We start from the raw sequence: 27,206 nt of genomic DNA, 5'->3' as shown, positions 1-27,206 counted from the left end.
TTCCAGGGTCTTGGTGCCAGTGGCCTCTACCATTGATGCTGTTCCTAACCTCTTTGTGGCTCACACCACCAAAATAAGCCTGATATTCCATGAACATATTGAAGGACAGCCTCCCCCTTGAACAGACTTTCCTTTTTTGGCTGCCCCCAGTCAACTCCTTCTCGGGTGGAGTGGAGTAGACTGCTCCTTCTTTGTGCAGATCTCTTTGTGTTTTTTCACTCTTATTTGTGCATGTATGCCTCTAATCTGTGGTAGACTGGGAATTCCTTGAAGGCAGGGACAGTATCCTGCAGTCTTTCTAGCTCTGTTATGGAACAGAGAGGTATGTCAAAATGGCAAGTGGTTAATACATGTTTGAATGGATGGATGAATGGAAATACTATTTGTATGGAAATACTATTCCTTAATCATCTCCCTCTTTTCATGCTTAGTTTGCATTTCATTTTTCAATACTACTAATAATATTGTGATAAACATCATTGGAGAAAATTCTTTTCTTGATTTTCTTATTTCTCAAAAATGTATTTGAGTACAAGAGCCAGGGCATTTTAAAAACCATGGATGTTTTCCTGAGTGTTTTGCCTTCTTGTCATCCTGCCTGTTTCATTGCATTCTTGCTGGAATAGTTGTCATCGTGTTTATTTTTGTTCATTTGACAGGTAAAAACGATTTTTCACTGTTGCTTTATTTTGTATTTCTTTTATTGTTGAGAAGCTGAACACTTACCAAATGTTTCTTCTGTGAATTGTCTCAACAAGCATATTACTTTATAGTTATTTTTGGTTCCCTGGGGAGAAATAATCACTGAGCTTTTACAAATGGGTATTTCAGGACAAGTAAGTATTTCAGCACTGCAGAGTGGCCCCATCGTCTTTCTAATGGGTGGTCCAGTGCTTCAGGATACTCCTGGCCCTTCCAGGAAACTGTGGCTGCAAGACTGCAAATTTGCAGTGGGCTGCTTGGGATCTCATCCCAGTTTCCTTTTCTTTGTGGGTATCTCCTGTGTGCTTGGAACTCCAGCCAACTTGGGCTTCAGTCCTTGATGTCCAGACAGATTCGATATTTGTCAGATATTTCCCAGATGCCACAGTTATGCTGTGAGTCACCCATGACCAGGGAACAGAAGCTGTTCATTCTCCTCAGTGTGCCAGTGGCTTTGGGACATTATTGGCAATCCTTCCTTCTGTTCCTGAAAGATCGTCAACCCTTGGATCTCTGACCTACTGACACATCCCTCCTGCACTGTAGTCTACCCAGTCGAACCTCATGAGGCCAAGGCCTAAGGATGAGGCCAGCACTCAGCACCAGTCATCAGGCCCACAGCCTCGGTCTGAGTCTGTGAAGCTGAATATCTTGCATCTGTGATGTCATTTCCTGACCTCACTGTGGGCCCTTCATCTGTTCACTGAGCTCCCTCCTCAGCCTCCTGACTCCCCCTCCAGCTTCTGGAAGGGAGCACAGCTCTTCCTGAATCCCAGGCACTTGGGACTCTCACTTCTCTGCTCCGCTTCTATGAGTTTCTTCCCTAAGGCACAGCTCCTTTCTGTAGCCCCAATCCCTCCACAGTCTTGCTTCAAACCAGCCAAACCTCTATGAGCTGAGGCCCTGAATCTAGTGTCTCTTCCTAAAGTATCCTAGAATATTAAGGGGGTGTTAATATCTACGAGAATTAAGTCCAATGTCACTGTCTCTTCTGGCCCTGGTGATCAGAAGGCTGCGCAAGCCTCAGGTGAATCTCTTGTGCTGCTGTTTTGGTCTTTGTGTCAGGTTCTCCCATACTCCAGTGTGGAAACATACATTCAAAGACACCTCCCACACACATTCACTACACACACACACACACACACACAGACACCCCCATATATATGCTGGCCATTCACTCACATACATAGATACCACAAACACACATTTATCATACACACATATACTGGCACCACACAGCACACTTACCATATGCACACATACTTAGACATACACACATACAAGAAAAAGTGGTGCCCATAACAAAGCAATGTGTGCACTGGCCTTCCTTCCAGGTTTTAGCAGGGAGCAGATAGTCTGGAGATGGTCATCATTTTTCTTTCTCAAAATACAAATTCACTTTGGGTAAAGCCTCATTAACTTAAGAGACTATTGATCAAATCCCCATTTTTTTTTTTTTTTTTTTGTGAACAATATAAATAGTGAAATTTCTTACACCTGGGACTTGACCAGAGTCACCTATTAATCCTTTCTGCACAAAGGAAGGAAGGGAAGCAACAAATCTAGGAGTCCAACACATTGGTGCTATATTGGTGTTATTTATATTCTAGGAAACAGGATCTTACATGAACTATTATTACCAGGGAAAACTAAGCTGTGTTGAGATTAAAGATTGTGTGCCACAGGGCAAAGCCTAATTTTGGGAGCTTGGATGATTCAAAGTCCCATTTGTTATGAGAACGACTGTGAGGACAGATCTGCAAAGGCGGAAAGCAGAACTGGGTGCTAGAAGCTAATTTTATCTAAGGCCCTGCTGGAGCCTGACATTCCCAGGAATGCTTTGGGTGAGCACCCATAAGAACAGGCTCTTGGGCTCCCAGTTCTATCAGCTACCAGGGAGGGAGCCTCTGGTTTTTTCTTTCTTAGGTTTCTAAAATGTCCTTCATTAGCAAGTGCTAATTAGGAAGACTTGCAGTCCCAAGCCTAATCACAAGAATTCCCTGAGTTAGCATGAGGCAAAAAAGCAGGCCTCTCAGTGCAGAAAAAGAACTGGGAGAGAAGAGCCTGAGCCTGGGAGTGTTTTGCCACTCCAAGAGCAATGGGACCAGTATCATGTTGAGTGTAAAGTATATTTATCTTTTTCTCCTCCAATTCAGATCGGGATAAGTTTGTGCAAATGGCAAATTCAAGCCCTGCCCAGCAGGCCCAGTCCAAGCCTCTTACATGGATTCAGAGATTGTCATGCTCAGAAAATCAGTTGTTCATACCGAGGTTGCAGGACACCATAGGCGGCCTGCTGAGTGCGTCACTGGAGAACTTCAACTTGGAAACCAATAAGGAGACTGGTACAGAAGGAATCAGAGACAGGTGGGTTTCCTCTGTCCTCTGAGCCCAAACTACCAGGTATTGGTGTGCTGGAGCCATCTATACCTAAAGCCAGTTGTTTAAAGGATGATAGATGCCTAAGGAAAAGTATATATTCACTGTCAATTAATTCCTTGGCTTAGTTGTGGGGTTATGCTTTTCTTATGGCTTAGTCTAAGCTAAATACTGTAGGGCAAAATTTTACTCCCCTACCATGATGCTCATACCTTTTGGTAGAGAAAGAGGACAGAATTAAAAAAAAAATACAGTAATTTTGGCCTTATCATAAGCTAGGTAGTGTTCTAGGTACTTGTACATATCAACTAATTTAACCTGTAGAACCATGTGGAATATTTTTATCATCCTTCTCATTTACAGGAGGGGAAACAGAGGGGCTAGAACTCAAAGAAATACCGCTGGACCCAGAGACTATATTTCTGATTTTGACACTATTCTACCTTCCCCGTTGATGACATTTAAATTTTTATGTGAAAACAGTGAGATGATGCATGTAACTTTCCATTATAAAACAATGATCCATACATTTAAAAATAGCCTAGAACTTGGATGACACTTACATTGCAAGTTATATAAATAGCCCAGATTCCCCAGGCAGCACACGACTAACGAGGATTGCTATAGGAGCTGTTTTGAGGAATGAGTTATACATCTGCTTCAGCATGAGTGTATGGATGATTCATTTGAACTGAAATTCATGTATATATGTATACATCTTGAAGTAATTCTTAGAAAATTATTGCCCAAATTCTATAGATGCAAATGTGCACTGCAAACATAATCAATAACGGGGAAGCAAAACTGTTCTGTGTATCTATTGCTGTGCAACAAACCACCCCAAAATGCAGTGGTGTAAAACAATCACCATTTTGTTATCCCATTTCATAATTTTCTAGGTTAGAAAATCAGGCAGAGCTGTGTTGGGGAATTCTTCTGCTTCTTGTGATATTGACCAGGATCATGACTGGACTGGTCTGGGGGGGTCCAAGATGCATGCAAGGAAATGCATGTGCACAGCCCTTGGTGTGAGTGGCTGGGGCTGGGATACATTGCTAACTGGGTCCCTCTCCCTTCTTATGCAATCTCAAGCCCTCTCCATATGGTGTCTCCAGCAAGATTCTACATGGTAGCTCAGGGCTTCAAGAGCCCAGGGAGAGATTGCCATTCTTTATAAACTCTAGCCTCGAGTTAACATGGCATCTTTTCCACCATATTCTTGGTTAAATTAGTCCTAGGTCAGCACAGAGTTGAAGAGAACAAAAATAAACTCTACCTCTTGATGTGACCATCAAAGGGTTTGGGGCCATTTTTTTTTCATCTGTCACTCAGACTAATGGCATTTTATAGCATTTTATTCTTTAAAAGGTAGAAGCAGCCACGATTGGCTTAAGACCACTGTTAGTTTTCTGTCACTGCAACAAAATCCCTGAGACAATCAGCTTTAAAAGAAGAAAGTTTATTTTGACTCACAGTAAGTTTCAGTCCATGATTAGTTGGCCTCATTGTCTTCAGGCCTGTGGCAAGGCAGCACATCATGGTAGGACTACATGGTAGAGGAATCTACTCTCCTCATGGTGGCTCAGAAGGAAAGAGGAAGTTGAAAGAGCTGAAGTCTCTATATTTCCTTTTAAGGTACAATGATCTAAGGATCTTCCACCAGGCTCTACCTCTTAAATGTTTCCCTACTTCCTAATAGTGCCATGGGTAACACCTTTAATATGTGGAACTTTGGAAAGTGCTTTTCCCAACCTAGCAGCCACATTGAACAATGTATTAACAGCAAAGTAAGCTTCCTGGGGATGATGGTGCTTCCAGTGACCTGTCAATCATCCCTCATGGTAGGGGTTTTGCAGCATCATATGGCAGTTGGCTTTTCCAATAGGAAGCTGTATTGGAGTCCTCAGTAAACTCTAGATACTGCTGTAAAGTATGTTTGTGTCTCTCAGTTTACTAACACAAAAATTTTACCACTCTTAATAGCTCTCTAGTAACCTGTAGGGAAAAAAAGGAAACCAAAGACTTGTTTTAAGTCCTAGGCCATCTGGAAGATCCAAAAGAAGCACAACCTAAGCCCATGACTTGGTGCAGGTGGGTTTTTAAAGATGTGAGGCCAGGTGTGAGCAGAAGCATGAGCTAGGGAAGGAAGAAAAGCCTGTACAGGATGGGGTCATCAAAGTAACGTTGAGGGCAACCAAGGCTCAATTCCTCAGCAAAGTGTCCTGAAGATCTCCCTTAATTGCCAAAAAACAGAAGGGTGGATGCCTGTGTGCCTGCCCCCATTCCTCTCTGGTTGAAGGTCATCTGTGGGACTTGGCTCCCCCATACTTTTGGGTAAAGAGGGAGTGGGAGGATGAAGAGAAAGCTCCCAAGATGTGTAAGAAGTTCAAGGGCAGAAAGAGAACTGCATCTGAGGTGGGATTTTGTCAGCACGAACTGAGCCTGACCACTCATGGGCCTTCCATCACAGCTATGGTCAAAGTCTGAGGTGGGCCAAGAGTGTGACTGTGGCCATGGGTCACTGTCAATCTTGGTGACTGGAGGAGATGCTTAGTATTTCTGCTTACCGCAAAGATGACTCAGCTGGAGGTTCCCTTCAGACCACATTGTGGATCTATCCCAGCCTTAAGAGAGTTGGTTACCAATGCCTATCCAGCTGTCTAGTTCTCTGTGATCCTGAGAAAGTTATTTAACATGTTGTGCCATTCATCCAGTGGTATGAACAGTAAAGCCATGCCCACAGGGTGGCTGCAGGAATTAAACTGTTATAAATGTTGAACACGGGCTGAGTCCACAGTGAGGGTCCCAATGCTGGTACCCTTTCCATGGTCTCTACGGGACATGATAGAAGCACATGAGGACAGAATGGATTAAACATTCAAGGCAGGCATAGGTAGCATTGTGGCTCCCTTGCAGGTGAGGACTGGGGAGGTTTTCATGGGAGAGGTGACATTAAGTCTTGTTTGACGAGTAGAATTTGGGCTGGGTGAGAGAGAAGGGAGAAACACCGTGGGTAAATATTCATTCATTTTGGTTGGTAAATTATATAAACACCTATTGTGTGCCAGCCCTGGGCCAGGTGCTGAGCTTTCGGCCACCTACTGCCTGTCACTGCTTCTCCCAAGCCTTTCCCAACTTCCCTTGCATAGGGATGGTACCTGCACACCACTGGGTCCATTTACGGAAACCCCCCTTTTCCCTTTCACCCTGACATTCACATGCTTTCATCCATCTCCCTGTCAATCACTCAAACTCAAGAAAAGTGACATATCAAGTGCAGTCTCAGCTCTAAGGTCAGAATGTGAAGGCTTTCAGTAAATTTTTTTTAAAGGTTTACATTAAAAAAACCCCTTTATTTGTGGTAAAAATAGACAAACCATAAAAGATATCATCATAACCACTTTTTAAAGTCACAGTTTGCAATGACATTCAGTTCATTCACATTGCTGTACAATCATCACCACCCATCATCCACCAGATCTTCATCTTCCCAAACTGAAACTCTGTCCCCATCCAACACTGACTCCCCATTCCTTGCTTGCCCAAGTCCATGGCAACCAGCACTCTGCTTTCTGTCTGATTTTGGCTACTCTAAGCACCTTATAAACCAGACAGGCTCGTATAATATCTGTCCCTTTGTGGCTGTCAGTAAATGACTTTTAAAGTGGAGGGCAGCATGTGTGGCCCAGGTCACGTGAGCTATAAAAACTTGGGGGCACATAAGCCCTTTCTTTTCCTCAAAGGCCATCCTCAAAGGCCATTTCATTTTCATATCCTTATCAGCTGCTCCCAGACGGCTGGGATTTCTCCTTCCTTTGAACAAATGAACACTCTGCTAACACCTCTCCTTGGGGTACTTGGTAGACTTGGAAGTTATCTAGACCCAGAGGTTAGGACATATGTGGTTCACCCTTTCACCCTGCATGCCTTACCAGCCCAGGCATGATCCTCAGTGAGTTCTCAATCAATTTGGGTTGAATTTGCTGCAATGCACAACATAAGAGCAAAGAAAAAGAATGAGGCTCATTCCGACCTTACAAAGAGCTGACTGTGCTGCCCTTCCCTTTCTACTACGTTCCTCTCCTCTGTCAATCCTGTTCTTTCTGTGAATACTGCCAACCAAGGCAGCATCCCTTGCTATGGTCCAACTGCCTAAGCTGTGGTGTGGCCTCTCTGGTGTTGGGGACAGTCTGCTCATGTGCTTGTCCATCCTGGAGACCCAATAATAACTTTTTTGCAAGGCCCTAGGCACCCATAGCTTTGTGTCTATTCTTCTTGCTCTCTACTCTGCTTATCTCTGAATATAGCTTATCTCTTTGGAGAGCTGAACTTGGGGATAGGGCAGGGTCCCCTTGATTCAAGCATGCTCCTAGTGCTTAGAACATGCTTCCCTTACTAGAATTTTGTGTATATTGTCTATTTTTGGTTGTTGTAACAAAATAATGCAAGCTGGGTACCTAATTAAAAACAGAAGTTTAATTAGCTCAGTTTTGAAGGGTGAAAGTCCAAACAGCATGGCACTGGCTCTGGTTAGACCCCCTACTGTCTGCACTATCTCATGGCAGGTGGCATCATGGTGGGAATGCATGTAAGAGGGAGACCTGAGGGTGAGACAAGAACGAGGGGAGGGGCCAGTCTTGCTCTTTTATACCAACCCAGTCTCCAAGAACTATTTAATCTCTTCTGAGGTCAGTGTCTCATTAACTTAAGCAACTCCCATTAGGCTCCACCTCATAAATAATCAACTAACTCCCAGCATCATACTGAAGACCAAGCATCCAGCACATGAACTCCTAGGGCACAAACCACATTTAAACCATTGTACTGCACATTCAGCTAAGGCCACTGAAAACATGCACAAAAGTTTTCTGATCTCAATAAGTGCGATTGGGAGTGGAGCATCCATCTCAAACACCTGTAAAGATCACCAATTTTTTAGTACTCAGGGAGGCACAGCCTATGTGGGGTACTAGAGCATGATTGGCCCCACTAAGAGCCTTCAGCTAAAAAAAAAAAAAAGCAAACAATAGAACATCAGGACCCATCGAGTGTCATGCCTTATACTACTATATGGTTTTGGTGCCATCACAAACCTGGGAAATAGAAGATTATCCCTATTTTATGGTTGAAGAAATGGAGGCCTTTAACATATCCAACCCAAAGGTGGATAGTGGGACGTTCATGTGAGATCTAGGTGACTGCAGTTAACCCTTTGGGACAGAAAGATTCTACCACCATTCTTTTGGTGTAGCCTTGATAATCAGATTTGATAACATTCCTTCCTCTTTGGAGAATGTGTCTGGAACTGCTGGATGGTCAGGCAAAAGTCAGCCTTCTCCAGATCACTGTTCATATTAGAACTGCCTAAGAAGTTGCCTTATCTTACTTACATTGTAACCTTTCTCTGCAGCCCTTGCCCTGGCCAGGAGCAGCTGAATAGCACCTGTTTGATCCAGAAGTCAATGACCTGTGGCCCACTTTCTGGACTGCCTTTTCAGACTATAAACACAGGTATGGGCCAGGCCATGGTTTTGGTAAAGGAAACCTTAGATACAATGTTTGATTTTTGACCTTCTGCCACCACTGCAGTTTGTTTCCCAAAGTTTGTAACCTTTTTACTTTTAAAATGATTCTAAAATTTTCTTATGGTTGGGAAGAGCTCTCCCAATCAACATTTGGCTTTGGCTGGGTATGTGGATCTGTAATGCATTAGCTGTGGTGAATTGGTTTCCAGCCCTTTGGTTCAGCAGAGGGAATATCTACTATGGAGTGGTATGTTTAGAAAAATGCACCATCCATTTTAGTTATGCTGCTTCTTCAAGGCCCAGCATATCACTCAGTGTTCCCCAGAAAACATGCACAGGGAAGATAGCAGTTTCCTCCTGGCAAGCCCCCAGTTGAAGGCAAAGACAAAGAGACTTCATAACTAAGGAAAATATCTATATTTGATGAGCACCAAGCCTGAGGGCTGGATCTGGAATACCACCAAGCAACTCTCTAAATTGAGTGTCTGCCAATTTCCATCATGTTTCCAGAGGGAGGAAGAGATGTGGAATGATGACAGTGGTGCGTCACCAGTGGGGAATTTTCCCAAGTGCATTGTGACAAGATTTGGAGAATCTAATCCCAGAACTCTGGGAGCAACTGTAGGGCTGTACTTTGGATTGCCTTTAAGGCCCAAACTGGGAAAGTACTCCAAAGTACCCAGACTGGGCCGATAGCTCCTGTTACCCTCCGACTGTTGGAAGCCTGTGTAAGTCAGCTTTCCATTACTGTAACAAATAACCCAAGATAAATAAACTTAACAAGAAGAAAGTTTATTTGGTTCATGGTTTCAGACGTTTCAGTTCATGGTTGCTTGGCTCTGTTGCTTTGAGCTTGTGGTGGCCCATGGCAAGAAGACAGGGTAGAAAAGGCCTATTCACTTTATGGTGGCTAGGAAGCAAAGAAAGAGAGGGAAGAAGGAGCTAGGGTCCCAAATCCCTTCAAGAGCACACTACCAGTGACCTAACCTCCACCCTCTAGGACCTACCTTTTATAGATTCTCCCGCCTTCCAGTAGCACCACAAGCTAGTGAGCAAGCCTTTAACGCATAAAGTTCCTGGTCCTCTTCCATCTTGTCTCAAGGCCAAAAAACTATCAAAAGTCAGACAGAAAAGAGGCACCACAGCCCAGTCTACCTGGCCTGTGCTCTTACAGCCCAAGTTTGACCCAAATTGACCCAGTGAGGCTCATTGGAAGAAAATCCTCAGTGATTGGTTCTGAGTTTTGCTAGGAAATTAAATGTGGGCTATCTTTGCTCTCAGTGTGTGTGTGTGTGTGTGTGTGTGTGTGTGTGTGTGTGTGTGAGAGAGAGAGAGAGAGAGAGAGAGAGAGAGAGAGAGAAAGAGAGAGAGAGAGAGATTGTTCCCTCCTTTTATATTGGGTTCCAAATAATTTGGGGGTAAAAGCACAATATGGTGTTTTGATTACACTCCTAGGGTTCCAGAATAACAGAAGAAAGAGTGTCAGTGCTGAACCTGGTCGAGAAATCGTGCATGTGACACTGAAGCGTGACCGCCATCTTGGTTTTGGTAAGAGGGCTCCCTCCAGGTGAGACCCACTCTCTTCTTTCTGGCAGAGAGAGATGTGCGTGTGGTTTTTCCCTTTGGACTTTCTACTCCCTTTTCTTTCCCCTCTTCTCCCAATTTGCCTTTTTGGGGTAGTCTCTTCTGCTTTTCCCTCCCTTGAAGTACCCCTAAGGAACAGAGGGACTTTTGTGTCAAAAATTTCCCTGTAGGCCCTGATACATTTTGGGGATGGGTCTAAGCACAAGGTAGGAAAGTATTTCCCCCTAATACCGTGTAACCACATTTCTCTAGCATAAGTGGATTCTTCGCGATAGGGAGTAATAGCCAGTCTTTCTCTCATCATTGATCACTTTTGAAGACCCTTCAGATCATTTAAAAACAAGATACTGAAACAGAGTACTTGACTAAAAATCATCTCTTTCCTATCTCTGATTATCTTCTGGAGTAAAATCCAGCACACATTTTGAGCTGCATTTCTAGCTTTAGTTGTGATTGCTAAAGGGAATAACTCTTCCCTGTGTATTGCACCCAGATCCAAATATTAGTTATGCCACCTGGTAGCTGTGTGAGCTCAAGCAAATAACTTAACCTCTCTGAGCTATGAAGTCATTAAATATCATCTTATTAAATGCTATTTTGGATTATAGGTTTTGTCATTAATGAGGGTGAAGACAGAGGCCAATCTAACCCTGGCATTTTTATATCTTCTATTATTCCTGGAGGACCAGCAGAAAAAGCGAAAACAATTAAACCAGGTACATATTCTTATTAACTGCCAGAGATGCTGTTTTAAGGAATCACTCTTTCTTATTTCCATGATGGGTTATTGAGTATGTTTTATTTTTTTCAGGAGGGCAGATATTAGCCTTGAATCACATTAGCCTGGAGGGCTTCACATTTAACATGGCTGTTAGAATGATTCAGAATTCTCCTGACAACATAGAATTAGTCATTTCTCAATCAAAAGGTATGTCTTCACCTACTTCCAGAAACTGAAGAGACTTTTATTTTCAGGTGATCACTATTACCATGGGCAACTTGCTAAGTTCTGCATAGGTAGGTATTTTGTATTGGTTTCCTTGTGGAAATGGCTTGCATAGAGGCCATGTAGTGGCACAAATCAATAAGCTCTGCACTTTCAGGGGCAGAGTGGGCTTTGCCATTGCTTATCTTGCTGTAAGGCAGAAACTTGCTCTCTTTATTAGGCCTAGCTGAATACACCCACTGTGTGCTTTTCTGCCCAGTCTCCTTACATGACATGGAGGATATTATTGTTGTCACTCAAGTCCTTGTTGAAAGTGGCTGTTCTACATAGTTTGGGCTTAGCTCTATCAATCACCTGCACAGCTGGGAAGGAGACTGCAACTGATCTGGAAGCTGAATTTGCATAGCAAGCATGTGGTTCTTACTTGTGGGTGTGTGACAGATCAACCCAAAGAGTCAAGTTTTTGTTTTTTAAAGAATTTTTCCATCCTTTAGATAAGAATGAGAGAGCAACTGATTAGATCAAAGAACGATATGATAATATTTATTTGGGGCAGGTTTAGGGGCTGGATGGAGGTAACAGGGAGGCTAACATCCTCCCCATCCTAGTTTCCTAGGACCATGGATGCTTTTCTGGTTGGGTGGTTTTGTAATTACGGACTGTTTGAAACTCAGGCTCATCTTTTGCTTCCTCACGCTCCCAGGGCATGGCACAATTTCCCCCTATGTACAGAAATGATTCATATCACACTGGACAGCATTGTCTAGGCCTAAGTGCAGGCACCTCATTTGCTGGGCCCTTTGAAAACCATGCACACACTCTCACTCTTACACATGTGCCCATCATCGCAGATGGCTTTCCCAGGCATTGCAGCTGCCCAGTCCAGAAGCAATGGGATGTGGCGGGGTGGGGTGTGATGATACTGGTGCCTTGGTGGTGCAGCTTTCACCCTGTGGCTGGAGCTGCCCCAGGGGCTAGCCTCAGCTCATGCGCAAGGCTGGTCTTGGGCTCACTGTCTGGTGGTGTACTGATACTTCTTCCTAAGGCAGTTCAGCAAGCCTTAAATTTTCCTCTACACTCTCTGATGATCCATTACTTTTGTTGTCAAAAAATTTAATGTGGTAGTCAAATCACATTTCAGTATAGTCCAAAGATGGCCTGTTGTGATAGGGCGGGTATCAAAAATTGACACCCAAAGTCTGCATCATCTTAGAATTCCAGACATGGGTTTCCCTATTACACAGACTCTCACCTTGGGCCTCAGTCACCTATTGAGACCGTGGCCTTTTGTCACAGTTGGGGTTCCTTCTACAGCTGGACCATCACTGGAGGAAAAGGTTTCCGTAGTGACCCTGGCTGCACCTCCCTGGGCACAGACTTGACTGCCATGAATTTTTATTTAATTAAACATCTGTTGAGGTAGCCAGTTTAAATTGGAGGTCATTGGCCAAATAGATAACATCCCATTATGAGCAGCCATCAGGGTCTACAATAAGTTGAGTTTTAATTATCCACAGAAGGGCTCCTAGCTCATATTTCTATCAGAGAGGACACAAGTTGCACAACTTGGCTTTTAAGCTCAGTCATAAGTCACATTCTCATTTCTCATGGAGGGTGTAGAAGAAAATGAACAGATGGCCACAATATTACCAGAAGGATGCAACAGTGGACTATGAATGAAATGTCCAGGAATATTGCATTTTGGAATGGTGTCCTGCCTCGTTACCTACTGAGTACCTTTAGATTTGAATGACTCAAAACCAAATTCATTGGGGCTGAGGGTGTGGCCCAGTGGCCTAGTGCTTGCCTAGCATGTGCAAGGCCCTGGGTTCAACTTCTAGCAACACACAATGATGAACATATTCATTAAATGAAGTTCATTTAATATAGGAGTTTGGGCATTTCCCTGGGTGTTAATGAGTCTGTATCAAACTAGTGAATCTATCCATATATTTATATATTGAGATCTAAAGAAACTTAAACCATTATGCCTTCCTGCATGTTTGTTGAATAGTTAATGTTAACATTAAATACATTAATTGTTTTTATATATATGCTATATATGCATGTATATTAGAGTATATCTATATATCTATATCTATCTATATATCTATATCTATCTAATGTATCTATCTATCTATCTATATATATATATATATACAATCTCTTTATATAATTTCTTAACATCAAAACCTTACAACATTATTGGTATTGTCTCCATTTTACTTAATTTGTTTCATTTTACTTTTTTGGTACTGGGGATTAAACCCCAGGGTGCTTAGCCATCATCCCCAGCCTTTTAAAAATGTTTTTATTTAGAGACAGGGTCTTGTTAAGTTGCTTAGTGCCTCACTAAGTTGCTGAAGCTGGCTTTGAACTTGCGATCCTCCTGACTTAGCCTCCAGAGTTGCTGGGGTTATAGGCATGTACCACTGCTCCTGGCTTATCTCCATTTTAGATAAAAGGAAATTGAGGTCCAGAAATGGTAACTGCCTTGTCCAAGGTTTACAATTGATTCTCTGCCTCATGTTCTTTTCTCTGTTTTGTGCCAGGTCAAGGTTTAGACTTGGGATAAACAGGAATGAGTGTTCTAGTTTTTACCCACAGGAACCCATAGTATGGTTATTACCAAATTCCCCCCCCTCCCCAAAATGATGTTTGAATCACATGCTGATCACAGTGGGGTCTTGGGAGAGGCTGAGCAGTTCCACATACCAGTCATGGGATTGGGGAGGAAGCTACTTATTTCTTTTGACTCTGTTTTCTCATGTTTGAACTGGGATGATATCTTCTCAGTGCCTTGTTGAGAGAATGGAAAGATCTGACTCTTTCCCCTCTCACTCCATTTGGTGACAAGATCTTAACAAAGGCAAGTTGTCATTATTCATTTTCCTTGGACCTATATTTTCATAGTTGGGTCACACAAGTGACCTTTTTATAGGTTTCTGAATCACATACAGAATCTTCCCTTTCTCTGTTCTAAATGCAACATCCTTTATAAAGTGCTAAATTCACATGATTTCTTGCAACTGTTAAAGTTCTTTCTGTCACTGAAGAACAACTGGGTGCCCCATATAGAGATGATGCTGAGATGCCAGACTTTTCAAGCTGCTGATTTCTTGTTGGCTTGCTTTTATAGGTGTTTGTGGAAATAACCCCTGTGAAGAAAAGAGTAGCACTGGGGTCTTCTCTACCAACAACCTGAGCAACCAGGGAAACCAGGGAAGTCTATCATCACATACACAGGACCAAGACAGAACTATTGGAGAGCTGAAAGTGGCTCAGCTACCGAGCTCAATGCCTCAGCTTTCCTCTCTGCCATTAAAGGTGATCATCCCCTTGCTTCTTTTTCTATACTTAGAGGAAAGAGAATAGCTCGTGAGTCCTGTGCTCTCCAAGTACCATGTCAGGTAGTTAGTTGGAGGTTACTTAACCCCTCTGATCCTAAATGCCTGCACTGAATATATGTTGAAAACTATGCTGAGTTCCTGACACAGTGTCTGGTGACAGGGTTCATTTTGGACATTAGAGTGTCCCTAATTACTAATTATAATTGCTCATGGTAATAACAACATGAGCAAATTGCTGCCAAGGGAAAAACATGAGTATCTCAATATCTTGGCTTCTAATTGGCTTTCAAGCTGGCAGCAAAGTGACTTTGGTCTTGACCACTATCCCATAAAATAGGTGCTCAGTAAATCTTATTGCATGGAGGAAGATCTTGAAGCCTGGTTTTGTCATATGAGTGACATGTTTCAGCCATCCTCTGGCTGCCTACTTGAACACTGGGTGGGAAAGTCCACCTTGGCCTCTCCAGACCCACCTTTTTGCCTTCTGCTCTGGGTCCCTTGCAACTAATGTGAACAGACCATGTCATCTTTCTCTTCTGGTTGGTTCTGCCCAGAAGCAGCTCTGGCAGGATCCTGCAGTTGGGGAACAGGTTAGGACAGGCTTGTTACTCTCCCTGTGCTGACACAGGGTTGCTGTCACTACAGCTGATGAGCACAGCTCCTATCAGGCAGTCTGGGCCCCAGAAGGACTCTCTAGGTTCTATTACCCACTTTCCTCTTGCCCAGGCTCAGGGGTGGTAAGAGCCTCCTCTGTTTCTTGTCCCTGGTGCTCAGCTTCTTCTTCTTAGTTTCTTCAAAGGCTGCAAGAACCTTTGAGCAGGTTTGCTTATCACTGCCATCTCTCCAGAAACTTATACAGTACCTGTGTCTTAGTCCATTTCCTGTTGCTTTATCAAAATAGCACAGACTAGGTAAATTATAAACAATACAAGTTTATTTGGTTCATGGTTCTGGAGACTGGAAAGCCCAAGATTGAGGGGCTGCATCTGGTAAGGGTCTTCTTGCTGAGTCACAATATGGGGAAAGGCACCAAATGGTGAGAGAGCAAATATGAACATAAGGAAGAAAGAGTAAGAGAAAAAGGGGGACAAATTTTATCTTTTTATAACTATTCGCTCCCACAATAATTTATCCATGAGGATTGTGCCATTATGACCTAATCACCCCTTAAGGTATTACTATATTATAATGGCAATTAAATTTTAAGAGTTTGGGGGCTGGGGTTGAGGCTCAGTGATAGAGCACTTGCCTAGCATGTATGAGGCACTGGGTTCAATTCTCAGCACCACATAAAAATAAATAAATAAATAAAATAAAGGTATTGTGTCCATCTACAAGTAAGAATATATAAAAAAATTTCAGGAGTTTTGGAGAGGACATTTAAACCATAGAATTTTGGGATAAAATAGGTATTCAGTTAATCTTGTTGCATGATTGGATGAATGAACAAGTCTTACAGAGTTATTGTAATATACCAAGCAAAATGCCTCGTATATGGAACAATCATTTTTCTCTTTCTTGAAGCATTCAGCTATTGTCTACTGAGGATCCAACATGGTCACTATTGCTAGGAATGATTAAATGACCTCCTCCTGAGGTCACTGGTATCATATGTGAGGCTTGGCTGGTATCATGAGTGAGGCTTTCAAAAAGTGCCTCGATAGCTTCAGTTCTAGCAGGTATTGCACAGTGAGGGGAAACAGGAAGGAGCTTACATTTATTGAGTCCTTGCCATGTATTGGGCATATTTGTAGTCAGTTACAGGAGGGGATCTCACCCAACAGTTATTTTTTTTAAGCTTATTGTATTTATCCTTTTAAATTAATTAATTAATTTTGTAGTAGAATGCATTTTGACACATTGTACACAAATGGAGCACAACTTCTCATTCCTCTGGCTGTATATGGTGCAGAGTCACTCCAGGGATGTAATCATACATGTATACAGGGTAATCATGTCTGTCTCATTCTACTCTGTTTCCCATCCCCACAGCCCCACCCCTCTCCTCACTCCCTTCTACACAAAGGAAAGTTCCTTCATTCTTCCCTATCTCTCCACCTCGCTATGGATCAGCATTTGCTTATCAGAGAAAACATTCGGCTTTTGGTTTTTGGGGATTGGCTTATTTCACTTAGCATGATATTCTCTAGTTCCATCCATTTATCTGCAAATGCCATAATTTTATTCTTATGTGTGGTTGAGAGAATTCCATTGTGTATATGTACCACATTTTCTTTATCCATTCATCTGTTGAAGGGCATCTAGGTTGTTTCCATAGTTTAGCTATTATAATTGAGCTGCTAGAAACATTGATGTGGCTGTGCCACTGTAGTATGCTGATTTTAAGTCCTTTGTCACCCACCAGTTCTATGGAATAGGAAATGGAAACTGGAGAATCTGGGAGACTTGGCGAAAGTCACATGGGGAGGAACTGACAATGCTGTAGATGAGTCCCTGTTTCCAGGCTGGAAGCTCATGCTCTTTCTGGATATAATACTGCCTATTCCTGGCAACTGGTGATAGATAAGAGGAACCTTCTGCATAGACACAGAAGGTGCCTCATGCCTTGTTTTCTTCTGTTTCTTTGTTTGGGACAGGGCTCTTCTTGTCCTCCATCACCTTCAGAAACCAATACTGATAGAATCTACTTTGTGGAGCTGGTTAAAGAAGATGGAACACTTGGATTCAGCGTGACTGTAAGAGATGTTAGGAGGGTTTAGAGTACAGTTAAAAAGGGCTCCCTATGGAGCCTTGGTGGGGCTTGGTTCATCTACTTCCCATGTGCCAATGGTGAGTGATACAGGCCAATGGTGAGTGGTGAAATCCACGGACATCCTGAGCAGGATCACAGTGGAGCCTTGATCTCCATCCTCCAAGGGCCAGACTGACATTTTGCATTTGACTTCTGAGCTCTAGCAGAACCTTATAGGAGATAACTCATAATCTTGATCACCCAAGGGGCTGGGAATGGTACACACAAAGGTGACAAAAACTCACAGGTCAGGGATTGGAAGGTACTGCTATTGTTACTGAGCACTGAAAATAACTCATTACCTGTAAACCTTGGAATGGGTCTAGATTTGAGCAATAATGCCATTGTTGATTTTTATTGTTGACTGAATATGGAATGGTATTTTCCAGCAGGTAAAGAAATGTCATGTTCCAAAAGAAACCAAAAGATAGGTGAATAGAGTAGGCATTCTTTGCTTTCCTACATGGTAATTCTGAAAACCCAAGATCCCTGGATTGCTGAACCATCACCCTGCAATAAACTTGACAGTAGATAATTTTAAGGAAACAAGTAAAACATCAAGAAATAAGCCTCATGAATTCATAGGGAGTGAGCAAGCTGCTACCAAGTATGGTCAATTTATTCTTGGCTTGGGGTAGTACTTTTATCAGACACCAAACATAGCTATTTCACATCTGAAAAACTTGCTAAATTTTAGATTATTCATTTACACACACACACACACAAACACACACACACACACGTTGATACTAAGAAGAGGTTGGTGATTTCTTTTGGCTGATGAAGAAAGTTTGATTTTCTTTGGAGAAGCTTAATTGCAAAAATAATTATTGAAATGTCTCATTCAAATCTGAAGAGCCATTAAACAAATGAAAAACAGTCAAATCCATGAGAAGTCACAGGAATATAAATTAAATTAAAATGAAACTTTACAACTTTCAACTTGTCTAAATATAGCTGATGGGATGTAGAAAAAGGGGACTGTCTTACAAAGCTGGTAGAATATGGATAATTACATGCACATTCACATTGGGATGCAATCTGGCAGCATCTCTGTAATGAAAAATGCACATATCCTTGAGCCCATAGAAATAGAAATCAGAATTCCACTAAGTAAGACCGTATACGTGAAGATGTTGAATACAGTATTGCTTACGCTGACAAAAACTCTGGGGAAAAATGACTAGAGATCAATTGAGGAAAGGCTGCCTGTGCTTAAAATAAATGAATCAGTGCTAGCTCCAGCTACATGGGAAGACTTCCATAAGGTCCCTATTCAGCAAGAAGTCAAGATGTAGAGAACTGTTCATATGAGCTCCCTTTTTGTGTAATATGTAACCTAGGTGAGTGTATATTTGTCTGTGTTTATTAGTAAGAAACAAAGGCCACCAAATAGTAGTCTGAAATGAAGCAGAACTTACTGTTTAACTTGGAAGAGAGAACTTCATCACCCTCATGCAATTTCAATAAGTCTTTCTAAAGAGGAACTGAAGGGGCTAGATAGAGGACAAAAAAGGCAGAAGTCCACCAAGCGAGGTGAGACTGTGAGAGAGTGTGTCTATGGCTGGCTCATGAGGTGGGTTGGGAGCCCCTTCATTTCTACATTTAAAAAACTGGTTCTTTTTAGTTATATATGACAGTAGAGTCTACTACTACTACTTTGACATATTTATAGAAACATGGAGTACATCTTATTCTAATTAAGATCCCACTCAGCTCCTTCTTGTTGGTTGGTTGCCTTAAGGTTTTGCATGAGCAATGTTGGAAGCCTAATTTCAAAGGAGTCTTGACTTAATTGAATTAAATTCCACCAGGTCTTAGAATTGGGCAGCTTTCTGTTACTATAGTAAATACCTGATATAATCAGCTAATAAAAAGAAATGGTTTGTTTTAGATCACAGTTTTAAAGATTTCAATCCATGACTGAATTGGCCCTTTTCTTTTGGGCTAGCACACAGTGGAGCAAAACCTCTCAACTCATGGCTGGGAAGTGAAAGAGAGAAGAAAACAGTAGAATTTTACAATCCCCTCTGAGGACATACTCACCCAAACCTAAAGACCTCTAATTAGGCCCACCTTTCAAAGTTTCCACCATTTTCCAGTAGTGGCACACTGGGTGACAATTCAGTCCAAGCAGGGTCGTTTAGCTGACAGGCTCGGATGTCCATCTTGAAGCTTAGTCAGGTTTTTCTTTAATCCTTTCTATATGATTATATGAACACACAAAAAAGTACAGAAGGATATATAGAAATATTCCCAGTTATTGCCAGCTATTAGTTTTATGTAGTGGGGTTGTGAGGCATTAAAAAACTAAGAAAATGTACAATCTCATTGATAAAAATTCTGTCTCATATGTCTGCAAGCATTAAGTAAATCAGAAGGGAAAGACAGAGTTAGATCTTGATAATTTGACCTATAGAATGCTCATAATTTATTGTTAAAAAATAAGTTACAGAATATGGTGTAGTTTCATTCTATATTTATATCTACAAATACACAACCACACAGGATGTTCCAGGCATAAATCTTCAGGCAAATCCACCTATGTTGGTTATTACCTGAAGAGATACTGTGTATCTACATGACTAGTTGCGAAGCACCTCCCATGTGTGGATGCTGGGCTGGGCTGAGGTTGGCTTCCTCACTCTGCTCATATTGTTGTATTCCAGGCAAACACCTGACCTTATTGCTCAGTGGAGAATATAGGCTACATGGGTGAATACAGAAGAGAACATTGAAAGGAGATGAGGCAATGATGGATGGTGGGGCACAAAGGGGCTTCCTTCATTAGGGACATAGGGGAGGACCCCCAAGAGGGGCAGATAGGTGATGAGTTCTTCCTTGTTTTTCAGGGTGGTATTAACACAAGTGTGCTCTATGGAGGAATCTACGTGAAATCCATTATTCCTGGAGGCCCAGCTGCCAAGGAAGGACAGATCCTTCAGGGTGAGGGATGGAGTCATGCTGGGAGCTCTGTGGTCTGGGCCAGGGAGGGTCAGCCTCAGGCCTCACCCCACTCCTGCTCTGGAAATTCCTGCAGACCATTGTCTCTCTAGGGTTCAATTTTGTCACCTGCAAAGGAGAGGATTTCACTTTCCTTACCCCATGTGATAGGCTAGCAGGGGGTGGGGGGGGTTAATGTTTGTAGTGACACATTGGGAAGCATGATATGAAATAAGAGATTTAAAAGACTCATTGCTGGCCTTCACGGGAGAGAGTACCGCTTCTCTGGGAGAACAGAGCTATCATTGGTGACTCCACTTTAGTATGGGAAAACAGTGAATGTTCTCTCCTGGTCTGCAGGAATTTCCAGAGCAGGAGTCATGTGAAGACATGTGAAGACAGAGTGGGCATTTGCATCCCTCCTAAGACACTTTAATATTTGGGGGGACTTAGTGAGTCTTCTCTCTGCCCTGCCTCAGGTCTCATTGCTCTGAAGGAAGGCAGTTGTTTTTATTATTTTTCCAAACTGCCAGAGTTGAGATAAAAAGGCATTTAAGATCTTACTTATCTCCATTTCCCCTTGAATTTCACTGTCTCCAACATTGACCATGTCTCCCTGACTTTTCTGAAAACTAAAAAAAAAAAAGTTTCTGGGGATATAAATATTATCTGAGCAACTTTAAAATACTTTCAAAAATGGTTTCACAGGAAAACAGGAGAAAGGTTAAGGTTGAACAGAGCTGGCTTAAACATCCTGTGAGCCAATAATAGAAAGGCTTTCATATCATTGATCTGTTACATCCCTCAGAAGGAGGGGTGAGGTATTCAGAGAGGCAGCTGATTCTCAGGCCGAGGCAGAATTCATGCTGACTCCATGGCAGCTCTGTGCTGTCCCACTTCTTGAAGCTGCATAGAGGATTCAGGGCAGGGGCCTTGCGGAAGGGTCCTTTCTGCATCCCCAGAGGTCCAGGACATGACATGTGTCCTTTTCCCAGGTGACCGACTCCTGCAGGTGGATGGAGTAAGTCTGTGTGGCCTCACCCACAAGCAGGCTGTACAATATCTCAAGGGTCCTGGGCAGGTGAGTGTACCCTTGCCAGGGGTTTTCCTTTACTTCCGGAGCTTTTCTGGACAACATGAGAAGCTGCAGTTTCTTCTGGGTGTGAGAGAGGCAGCCAGGGGGTTAGCAAGAGACTTTTTTCCTTGTCAACTTTTTTCTTTTTACTTCTTTCTCTTATCACTTTTCGCTGAGGATGTTGAAACTCAGGAGATAGCAGACAGATGTTTCCAAGCAGAAAAACTCATCCACTGTAAATAGCTTGAAGAGATTATGGTTCCTTGTCTAGATTTAGAAATCAGATGGTGAACAGAGTCAATGGGGTGAAGCAGTTTCTCCAGCCTGGCTCTGGCTCAGTCCCCCATGCCTGCTCCAACCCTGTTGACAAGTGAGTGCATCCACCTCATCCATCTCAGGCCTCCTCTCTTCCCTGCCTTTTTCCCATGATGATCCTAGCCTCCTGGTTTATGCCCTTCCCCATCACCCTGTTTGTACCCACTAGGACCTGGGCTAGGCTGTCCTGGGATTCTTGTCTCCACAATACTATCGAAATTCAGGATGCCAAGAGTAGGAGGTGTTCATCTGTATACTCCTTACTCCTGTTGTTCCCAGGCAGTGTATCCATGTTCCCATGCTATGATTTGTCCTGTGATGAGTCTTTAATTGCTATCCTGTCCTGAGCCATATAGCTGACATCACCCTTTTTTGGTAACGGAGGAGTCAACAGAGACAGAAAGGATTCCTGGGAGCCTTTGCAGAAAGCTCATAGGTGGAGCTTTGCTTTCTTTTAGCTTCCTTTCCCAAACCAGTCATCTGGTTCATGGTCAAATTTATTTGTCTTGGTGACTTTGGCTGACATATCTTGAAAACAGTTATCATTTATTAGCAACCTGTGTTCTTTAGACTTTTGCTAATGAACATGGTTAGAGAGGGCACTTGGCTGACTTGCTGGCAACAAGATAACAGGTAACAAAGGTATATAGTGCTGTGGGGGAAAAGGATGGGAAATCAAACCAGAAAGAAAGGGGGAGGGAATATTGGCATAGGCCCAGATGCCATCTGATGTGTTTGGGTTTTAGGTGATGAGAGACACTGGAGACATTTTTTTGTGAGTGGGGGTACTCGGATTGAACTCAGGGACACTCAACCACTGAGCCACATCCCCAGCCCTGTTTTGTATTTTATTTAGAGACAGAGTCTCACTGAGTTGCTTAGCACCTTGCTATTGCTAAGGCTGTCTTTGAACTTGCAATCCTCCTGTCTCAGCCTCCAGAGCTGCTCCAGGAGTGTGCCACCGTACTTGGCTTGGAGACTTTTATTCTAGAGTGTCCCATGTTCAGTTCAGTTTGTCTTATAACAATCTACCAGTAGCCATGATGGGGGTGGACCAAAAGGAATGAAGATAGGGTCCAGTAAGCCAAGTTAGTGGGAGCTTGCCGCAGTCTAGCTGGGCATTAGCAGTGGAGAGGGAATGGAAGGGGAACAGTGGAGACATTGTTTGCACAAGCCTTAAATCCAGATAGGTCTTTGGAGGTAGAAGAGGGAAAGCAGTACCACACTAAGTGTAGCCCCTGCGAGGTTAATGGAGAGATGGCTGCAAGTTATGAGAGCCAAGCAAAGGGGAGGAATATTTGAGAAAGGACAAGGAGGGCGCAAAGAGGATGAGTAAGTGAAGGAAGATGAGTATGGCACCGAAAATGCTGACAGGGAGGTACATGTGTTATTTTCAGGTGCATGAATCTAATCCACACTTGGAAATAGGGGTCTGGATACTACAAAGAGGCTAGATTGAAGACTTTGATTTGAGATTCAAATGAAGCAGCTCATTGGGAGTATCCGAAAATTAAAAAAAAATTTTTTTTCAGTGGAGGGAGTGCCTCCTGGTTGACATTTGAAGTACAAATTGAGTTTGTCCACCCATCCTTCTAGGTTGTAAGACTGGTGTTAGAGAGAAGAGGCCCCAGGACTGTGCAGCAGTGCCCTTCTGCTAATGACAAGATGGGAGATGAACATGCGGCTGTTTCCTTGGTAACAGCCCTGCCTGGCAGGCCTGTGAGCTGTGTCTCGGTGACAGATGGTAAGAGGAAAGAGAATTGAGTGTTACTATTGTCATGTCATCACGTACTGCTTTTGAATTGTCGAGTCAAAAGGGAAAGATAGGAAGACTTCCTCTGGATTCAGAAAAAAAAAAAACCCCGCCAGGAATGCAGATCATGATCATCAGCAGAGCTGATGGGACATGTTTCTAGAAAACAAATGTATTGTTCCAAAATGATTACCAGGCATAATTCTGCTCCCAAGCCTTCCTCAGTTTTCTGATCAGCTGTCTGAATATTAATATTTAAGTATTTATGGATGAAATTGCAATGGAAGGGTCATGGATTTTCAAATACATGCATTCCAGCTAAGGCATTTGTAACAGAGTTATCTGAGGACTGATGAGGCAGGTTGGGAGATGAGGGTGTTCAGGAAACTAGCCTTATTAGAAACATCATTTTGAAAAGCAAATCCATGATCAGTATAGAAGGGCATAATTGCCCATCTTCTGATGGATTGCCTCTTTCCATGTCTCTTGTGATTTTGTTTCCTGCTAGATTGAAAATGTTTATTTTCTTATGATGTCATGATTTAGAGCTTAGCCGTATCCCAGGCCTTGCATAGAGATCTTGGACATACCTGCAGAAGGTGTGAGACAGACTGGATGTAGGTAGTCATAGGGTTGAGTAATGTGGTGGCTGCAGGATGAACACTTATCCTTAAACAAAGTATTTCCTCTTTTCTTATTCTTTCGCACACCTCAATGGGGACCTTTGAAAAACTGTCTACACGCTGAGCCAAGGAGGCTCAAATGGTGATAGTAGAATCTGCTGTGTCACATGTCTCCACTGTATGGCTTCAGCCACTTGCGTTCTTGCCCCAACTGAGGTTTACAAGTTGAGGCTCTGTCCTTTTGTTCATTGATGCCAGCTCAGTTGATGAAGGTTGACAGGAGGAAGCCCAGGGACTTCTTTTGCTGCCATACTCCCTAGATGTCCAGGGTTGTATCTATATTTGGTGTCCAGGAGTGACTGTTTTGTCATATGGTCAGTCAATTCAACCAAATACAAGTGCAACTAAAACATCCTCAAAGTTGACCATAATTGTCCCCATGACCTAATTACACAAAATTTAGTATTGAGCATACTAAAACACAAGTAGGGTTCCAAAGGAATAATGTTTATTTGATTCAAATACAAATTATATCATTATATTTATTTTGTTAGTTATCTATAATTGCATTGTTCATTCAATGGCACTGTCCAATATGCTAACCACTTGCAATTTTGGCTATTGAGCCACACATGGCATTAGGCTATTAGGCTATTTGGCCTAATCAAATAGATAAAATACATTCTGGGTTTTGAAAACTTAGTTCATAAGAAGAATGCAAAATATCTCATTAATATTTTTTCATATTGATTATATGTTGAAATGATAATATTTTAAATGTGCAGATGGTACCTAACTTTTGATGGCTTCACTTACAATTTTTCAACTTTACGATAGTGCAAAAGCAGCATTCAGTAGAAACTATACCTTCAGCTTTGAAGTTTGACCTTTTCTGGGGTTGGTCATGCAAGATATGCAGATGATCATCTCTGGAGATGGTAGGCAGCTGCCGTGCTCAGGAGGGGAAACAATGGATGTTCTGCTGAGTGATGTGCTGTTCAGCTAGGATGAACTGTAGGTTACTTTTGATATTTTCAGTTTATAAGGGGTTTATCAGGATGTAATCCCATCATAAATTGAGGATCATCTGTATTGAGTTGAATAAAATATATGATTAAGATTTTAATTATATCTGTTTCCTTTTACATGTTTTTGGAACCAGGGATTGAACCCAGGGGTGCTTAACCACTGAGCCATATATCCAGACCTTTTTTTTTGTTTTATTTTGAGACAGGGTCTCACTAAATTGCTTAAGGCCTTGCTGAGTTGCTGAGGCTGAACTTGAACTTGCAATCCTCCTGCCTCAGCCTCCTGAGCCACTGAGATTACAGGTGTGCACTGCCACCCCTGCTTACTTTTTTCTTAATGTACCTATTTGAAAGCTTTGAAATGACACTGTGGTTTATATTTGAGCTCATATTACATCTCTATTGGGCAGCACTGGTCTATAATAGGCATAATAGACTCTGTCATGAAAATTAGCATGTGAAATCTTTTAATGCAAGTCAGAAATAATTCATTACCTTGACAATTTGCATTTTGAAGCTTATCAATTGTAACCTACTGAAAGATTTATTTCTATCAATGTTTCAAATGCAGGTCTTAAGTTTGAAGTCAAACTGAAAAAGAATATCAATGGTTTGGGATTCAGTTTTGTGCAGATGGAGAGAGAAAACTGCAGCCACCTCAAGAATGATCTCGTGAGGATCAAGCGGCTATTTCCAGGGCAACCAGCTGAGGAACATGGAGCCATTGCAGTTGGTGACATTATCCTGGCAGTCAATGGAAGGCCCACAGAAGGCCTTGTCTTCCAGGTGCTGGGGCCCTTGAGGACCACAGTTATGTGTACAGGCTGACATCAGCCATCATTCTTTCAGTGCCCCAATGCCACCCCTGCAGGGAGTACTCAGGCTCTTGAAATTCACACCTAGAGCCTGGACTGATCACACAGAAAGCGTTCCCACATTTAATTTTCTGTCTCAGTTTCTAAATCTCTGACCTTAAGGAAGCCTTGCTTCTCATGAGGTTCATCAGTGAAACTGAACATGAAATTCTGGAACCGTGTGTGAGACTGGAGGGACTAGAGTGGGTCCCTTTCTGCTCTCTTCCCCTGAATTTATAGTTTTTGACACATAACACTGATTATCCTGCCTGTGATAAAATGGAATTAGAGAGAGAGAGAGAGAGAGAGAGAGAGAGAGAGAAAATGAGACAGAAAAGAGGATTTTTCTTAATTCCCATAGCATAAATCTCAATCAAATGTTGTCTAAGTTAATCAGGGTCCTGCAAGAAACTGAGAAAATGGAGTCATTTGTGGAGAGTTTAATAATGTGTGGGCAGGTTTTTGGGAAGTTGGGGGAGAGTGTAGCAGACTGGGGACTAGGGCTCGTCATAATGGGGTACATTTCCCACTCTCCCAAGCCCAAAGGGGATGGGGAAGGAGCAATTACCTAAGCCCAGAAACTGCCAGAGTGGGTGAAGAGGACTCACTGGCACAACATTAGCGGAGGGAAGGAACCATCTTGTGGCAACCCCATGGAGAGGAAGTTAAGAACCAGCATTGACCTCCCTCTCCTCCCTGTCCCTAGTCTCTGCCTGTGCTCCTTTGGTTGAGTCCAACAGGGAGCCTCATGCAGCCCACACAAATGGGTTCCAGGAGCCCAGAGTAGGAAGGTAGAAAGTGGAGATCAGCTCTGGGAGGGGCCAGGAGGGGTGTGGAGTCTGCAGAACAGTGTGTGCTTAGGTGGGGAGGTCTCACCTTCATTCATCCATCCTCTGACTGAAACCTGTACTCTGAGAGAGACTGAAGACATGGGGGAGAGGAGTTCATATAGTCTCAGAGATCAGGTGGAAATGGGACAGCTCAGGAAACAAAAATGACTACAGAAAATAAAGGGCATATCTGGGCACAGTGGCACAAGTCTTTACTCCCAGGAACTTGGGAGACTGAGGCAGGAGGATTGCAAATTCAAGGCTGGCCTCAGTAGTGCCTCTGGGTTCATTCCCTAGTACAAATAAAATAAAATAAAATAAAACAAAGAGTTGTGAGAGTTGAAAGCCTGTGCTGTTTCAACTTCTCCAGGGAAGAAGTGCATCCTGTGGAAGTCCTAGGTGGCTGAAGTGGGAGGCTGTGGAACATCTGGATCATTGGTTCTTAAGCAGAAATGCATTTGTCTCTCAGGGGATATTTGGCCTCGCACAGAGATGTTTATAATTATCACAAGTGACAGGTGGTGCTGGCATCCTGTGAATAGAAACC

The 27,206-nt window shown here is 42.7% G+C and overlaps 1 protein-coding gene across 2 annotated transcripts in view; it reads left to right on the top strand.

The window, feature by feature from the left end:
- The window catches only part of Frmpd2 (FERM and PDZ domain containing 2), a 135,405-nt gene that overhangs the window by 91,861 nt on the left and 16,338 nt on the right, over positions 1–27,206 (top strand). For both annotated transcript variants that reach the window (XM_046446775.2, XM_046446776.2), the window contains 11 exons: positions 2,859–3,069; positions 8,492–8,592; positions 10,062–10,154; positions 10,799–10,906; positions 11,002–11,118; positions 14,276–14,463; positions 17,084–17,182; positions 20,091–20,184; positions 21,177–21,262; positions 23,168–23,315; positions 25,547–25,761. In XM_046446775.2, the coding sequence (XP_046302731.1) occupies positions 2,859–3,069; positions 8,492–8,592; positions 10,062–10,154; positions 10,799–10,906; positions 11,002–11,118; positions 14,276–14,463; positions 17,084–17,182; positions 20,091–20,184; positions 21,177–21,262; positions 23,168–23,315; positions 25,547–25,761 (1,460 nt within the window). The remainder of the gene's footprint in view (positions 1–2,858; positions 3,070–8,491; positions 8,593–10,061; positions 10,155–10,798; positions 10,907–11,001; positions 11,119–14,275; positions 14,464–17,083; positions 17,183–20,090; positions 20,185–21,176; positions 21,263–23,167; positions 23,316–25,546; positions 25,762–27,206) is intronic.

This window comes from Marmota monax, unplaced genomic scaffold (genome assembly GCF_021218885.2).
Source record: "Marmota monax isolate L192 unplaced genomic scaffold, Marmota_monax_Labrador192_F-V1.1 WCK01_AAM20220418_F8-fsc00207, whole genome shotgun sequence".
NCBI lineage: Eukaryota > Metazoa > Chordata > Mammalia > Rodentia > Sciuridae > Marmota > Marmota monax.
The sequence above is the reverse complement of the archived record's forward strand: the minus strand, read 5'-3'. Positions and strand labels throughout refer to the sequence as shown.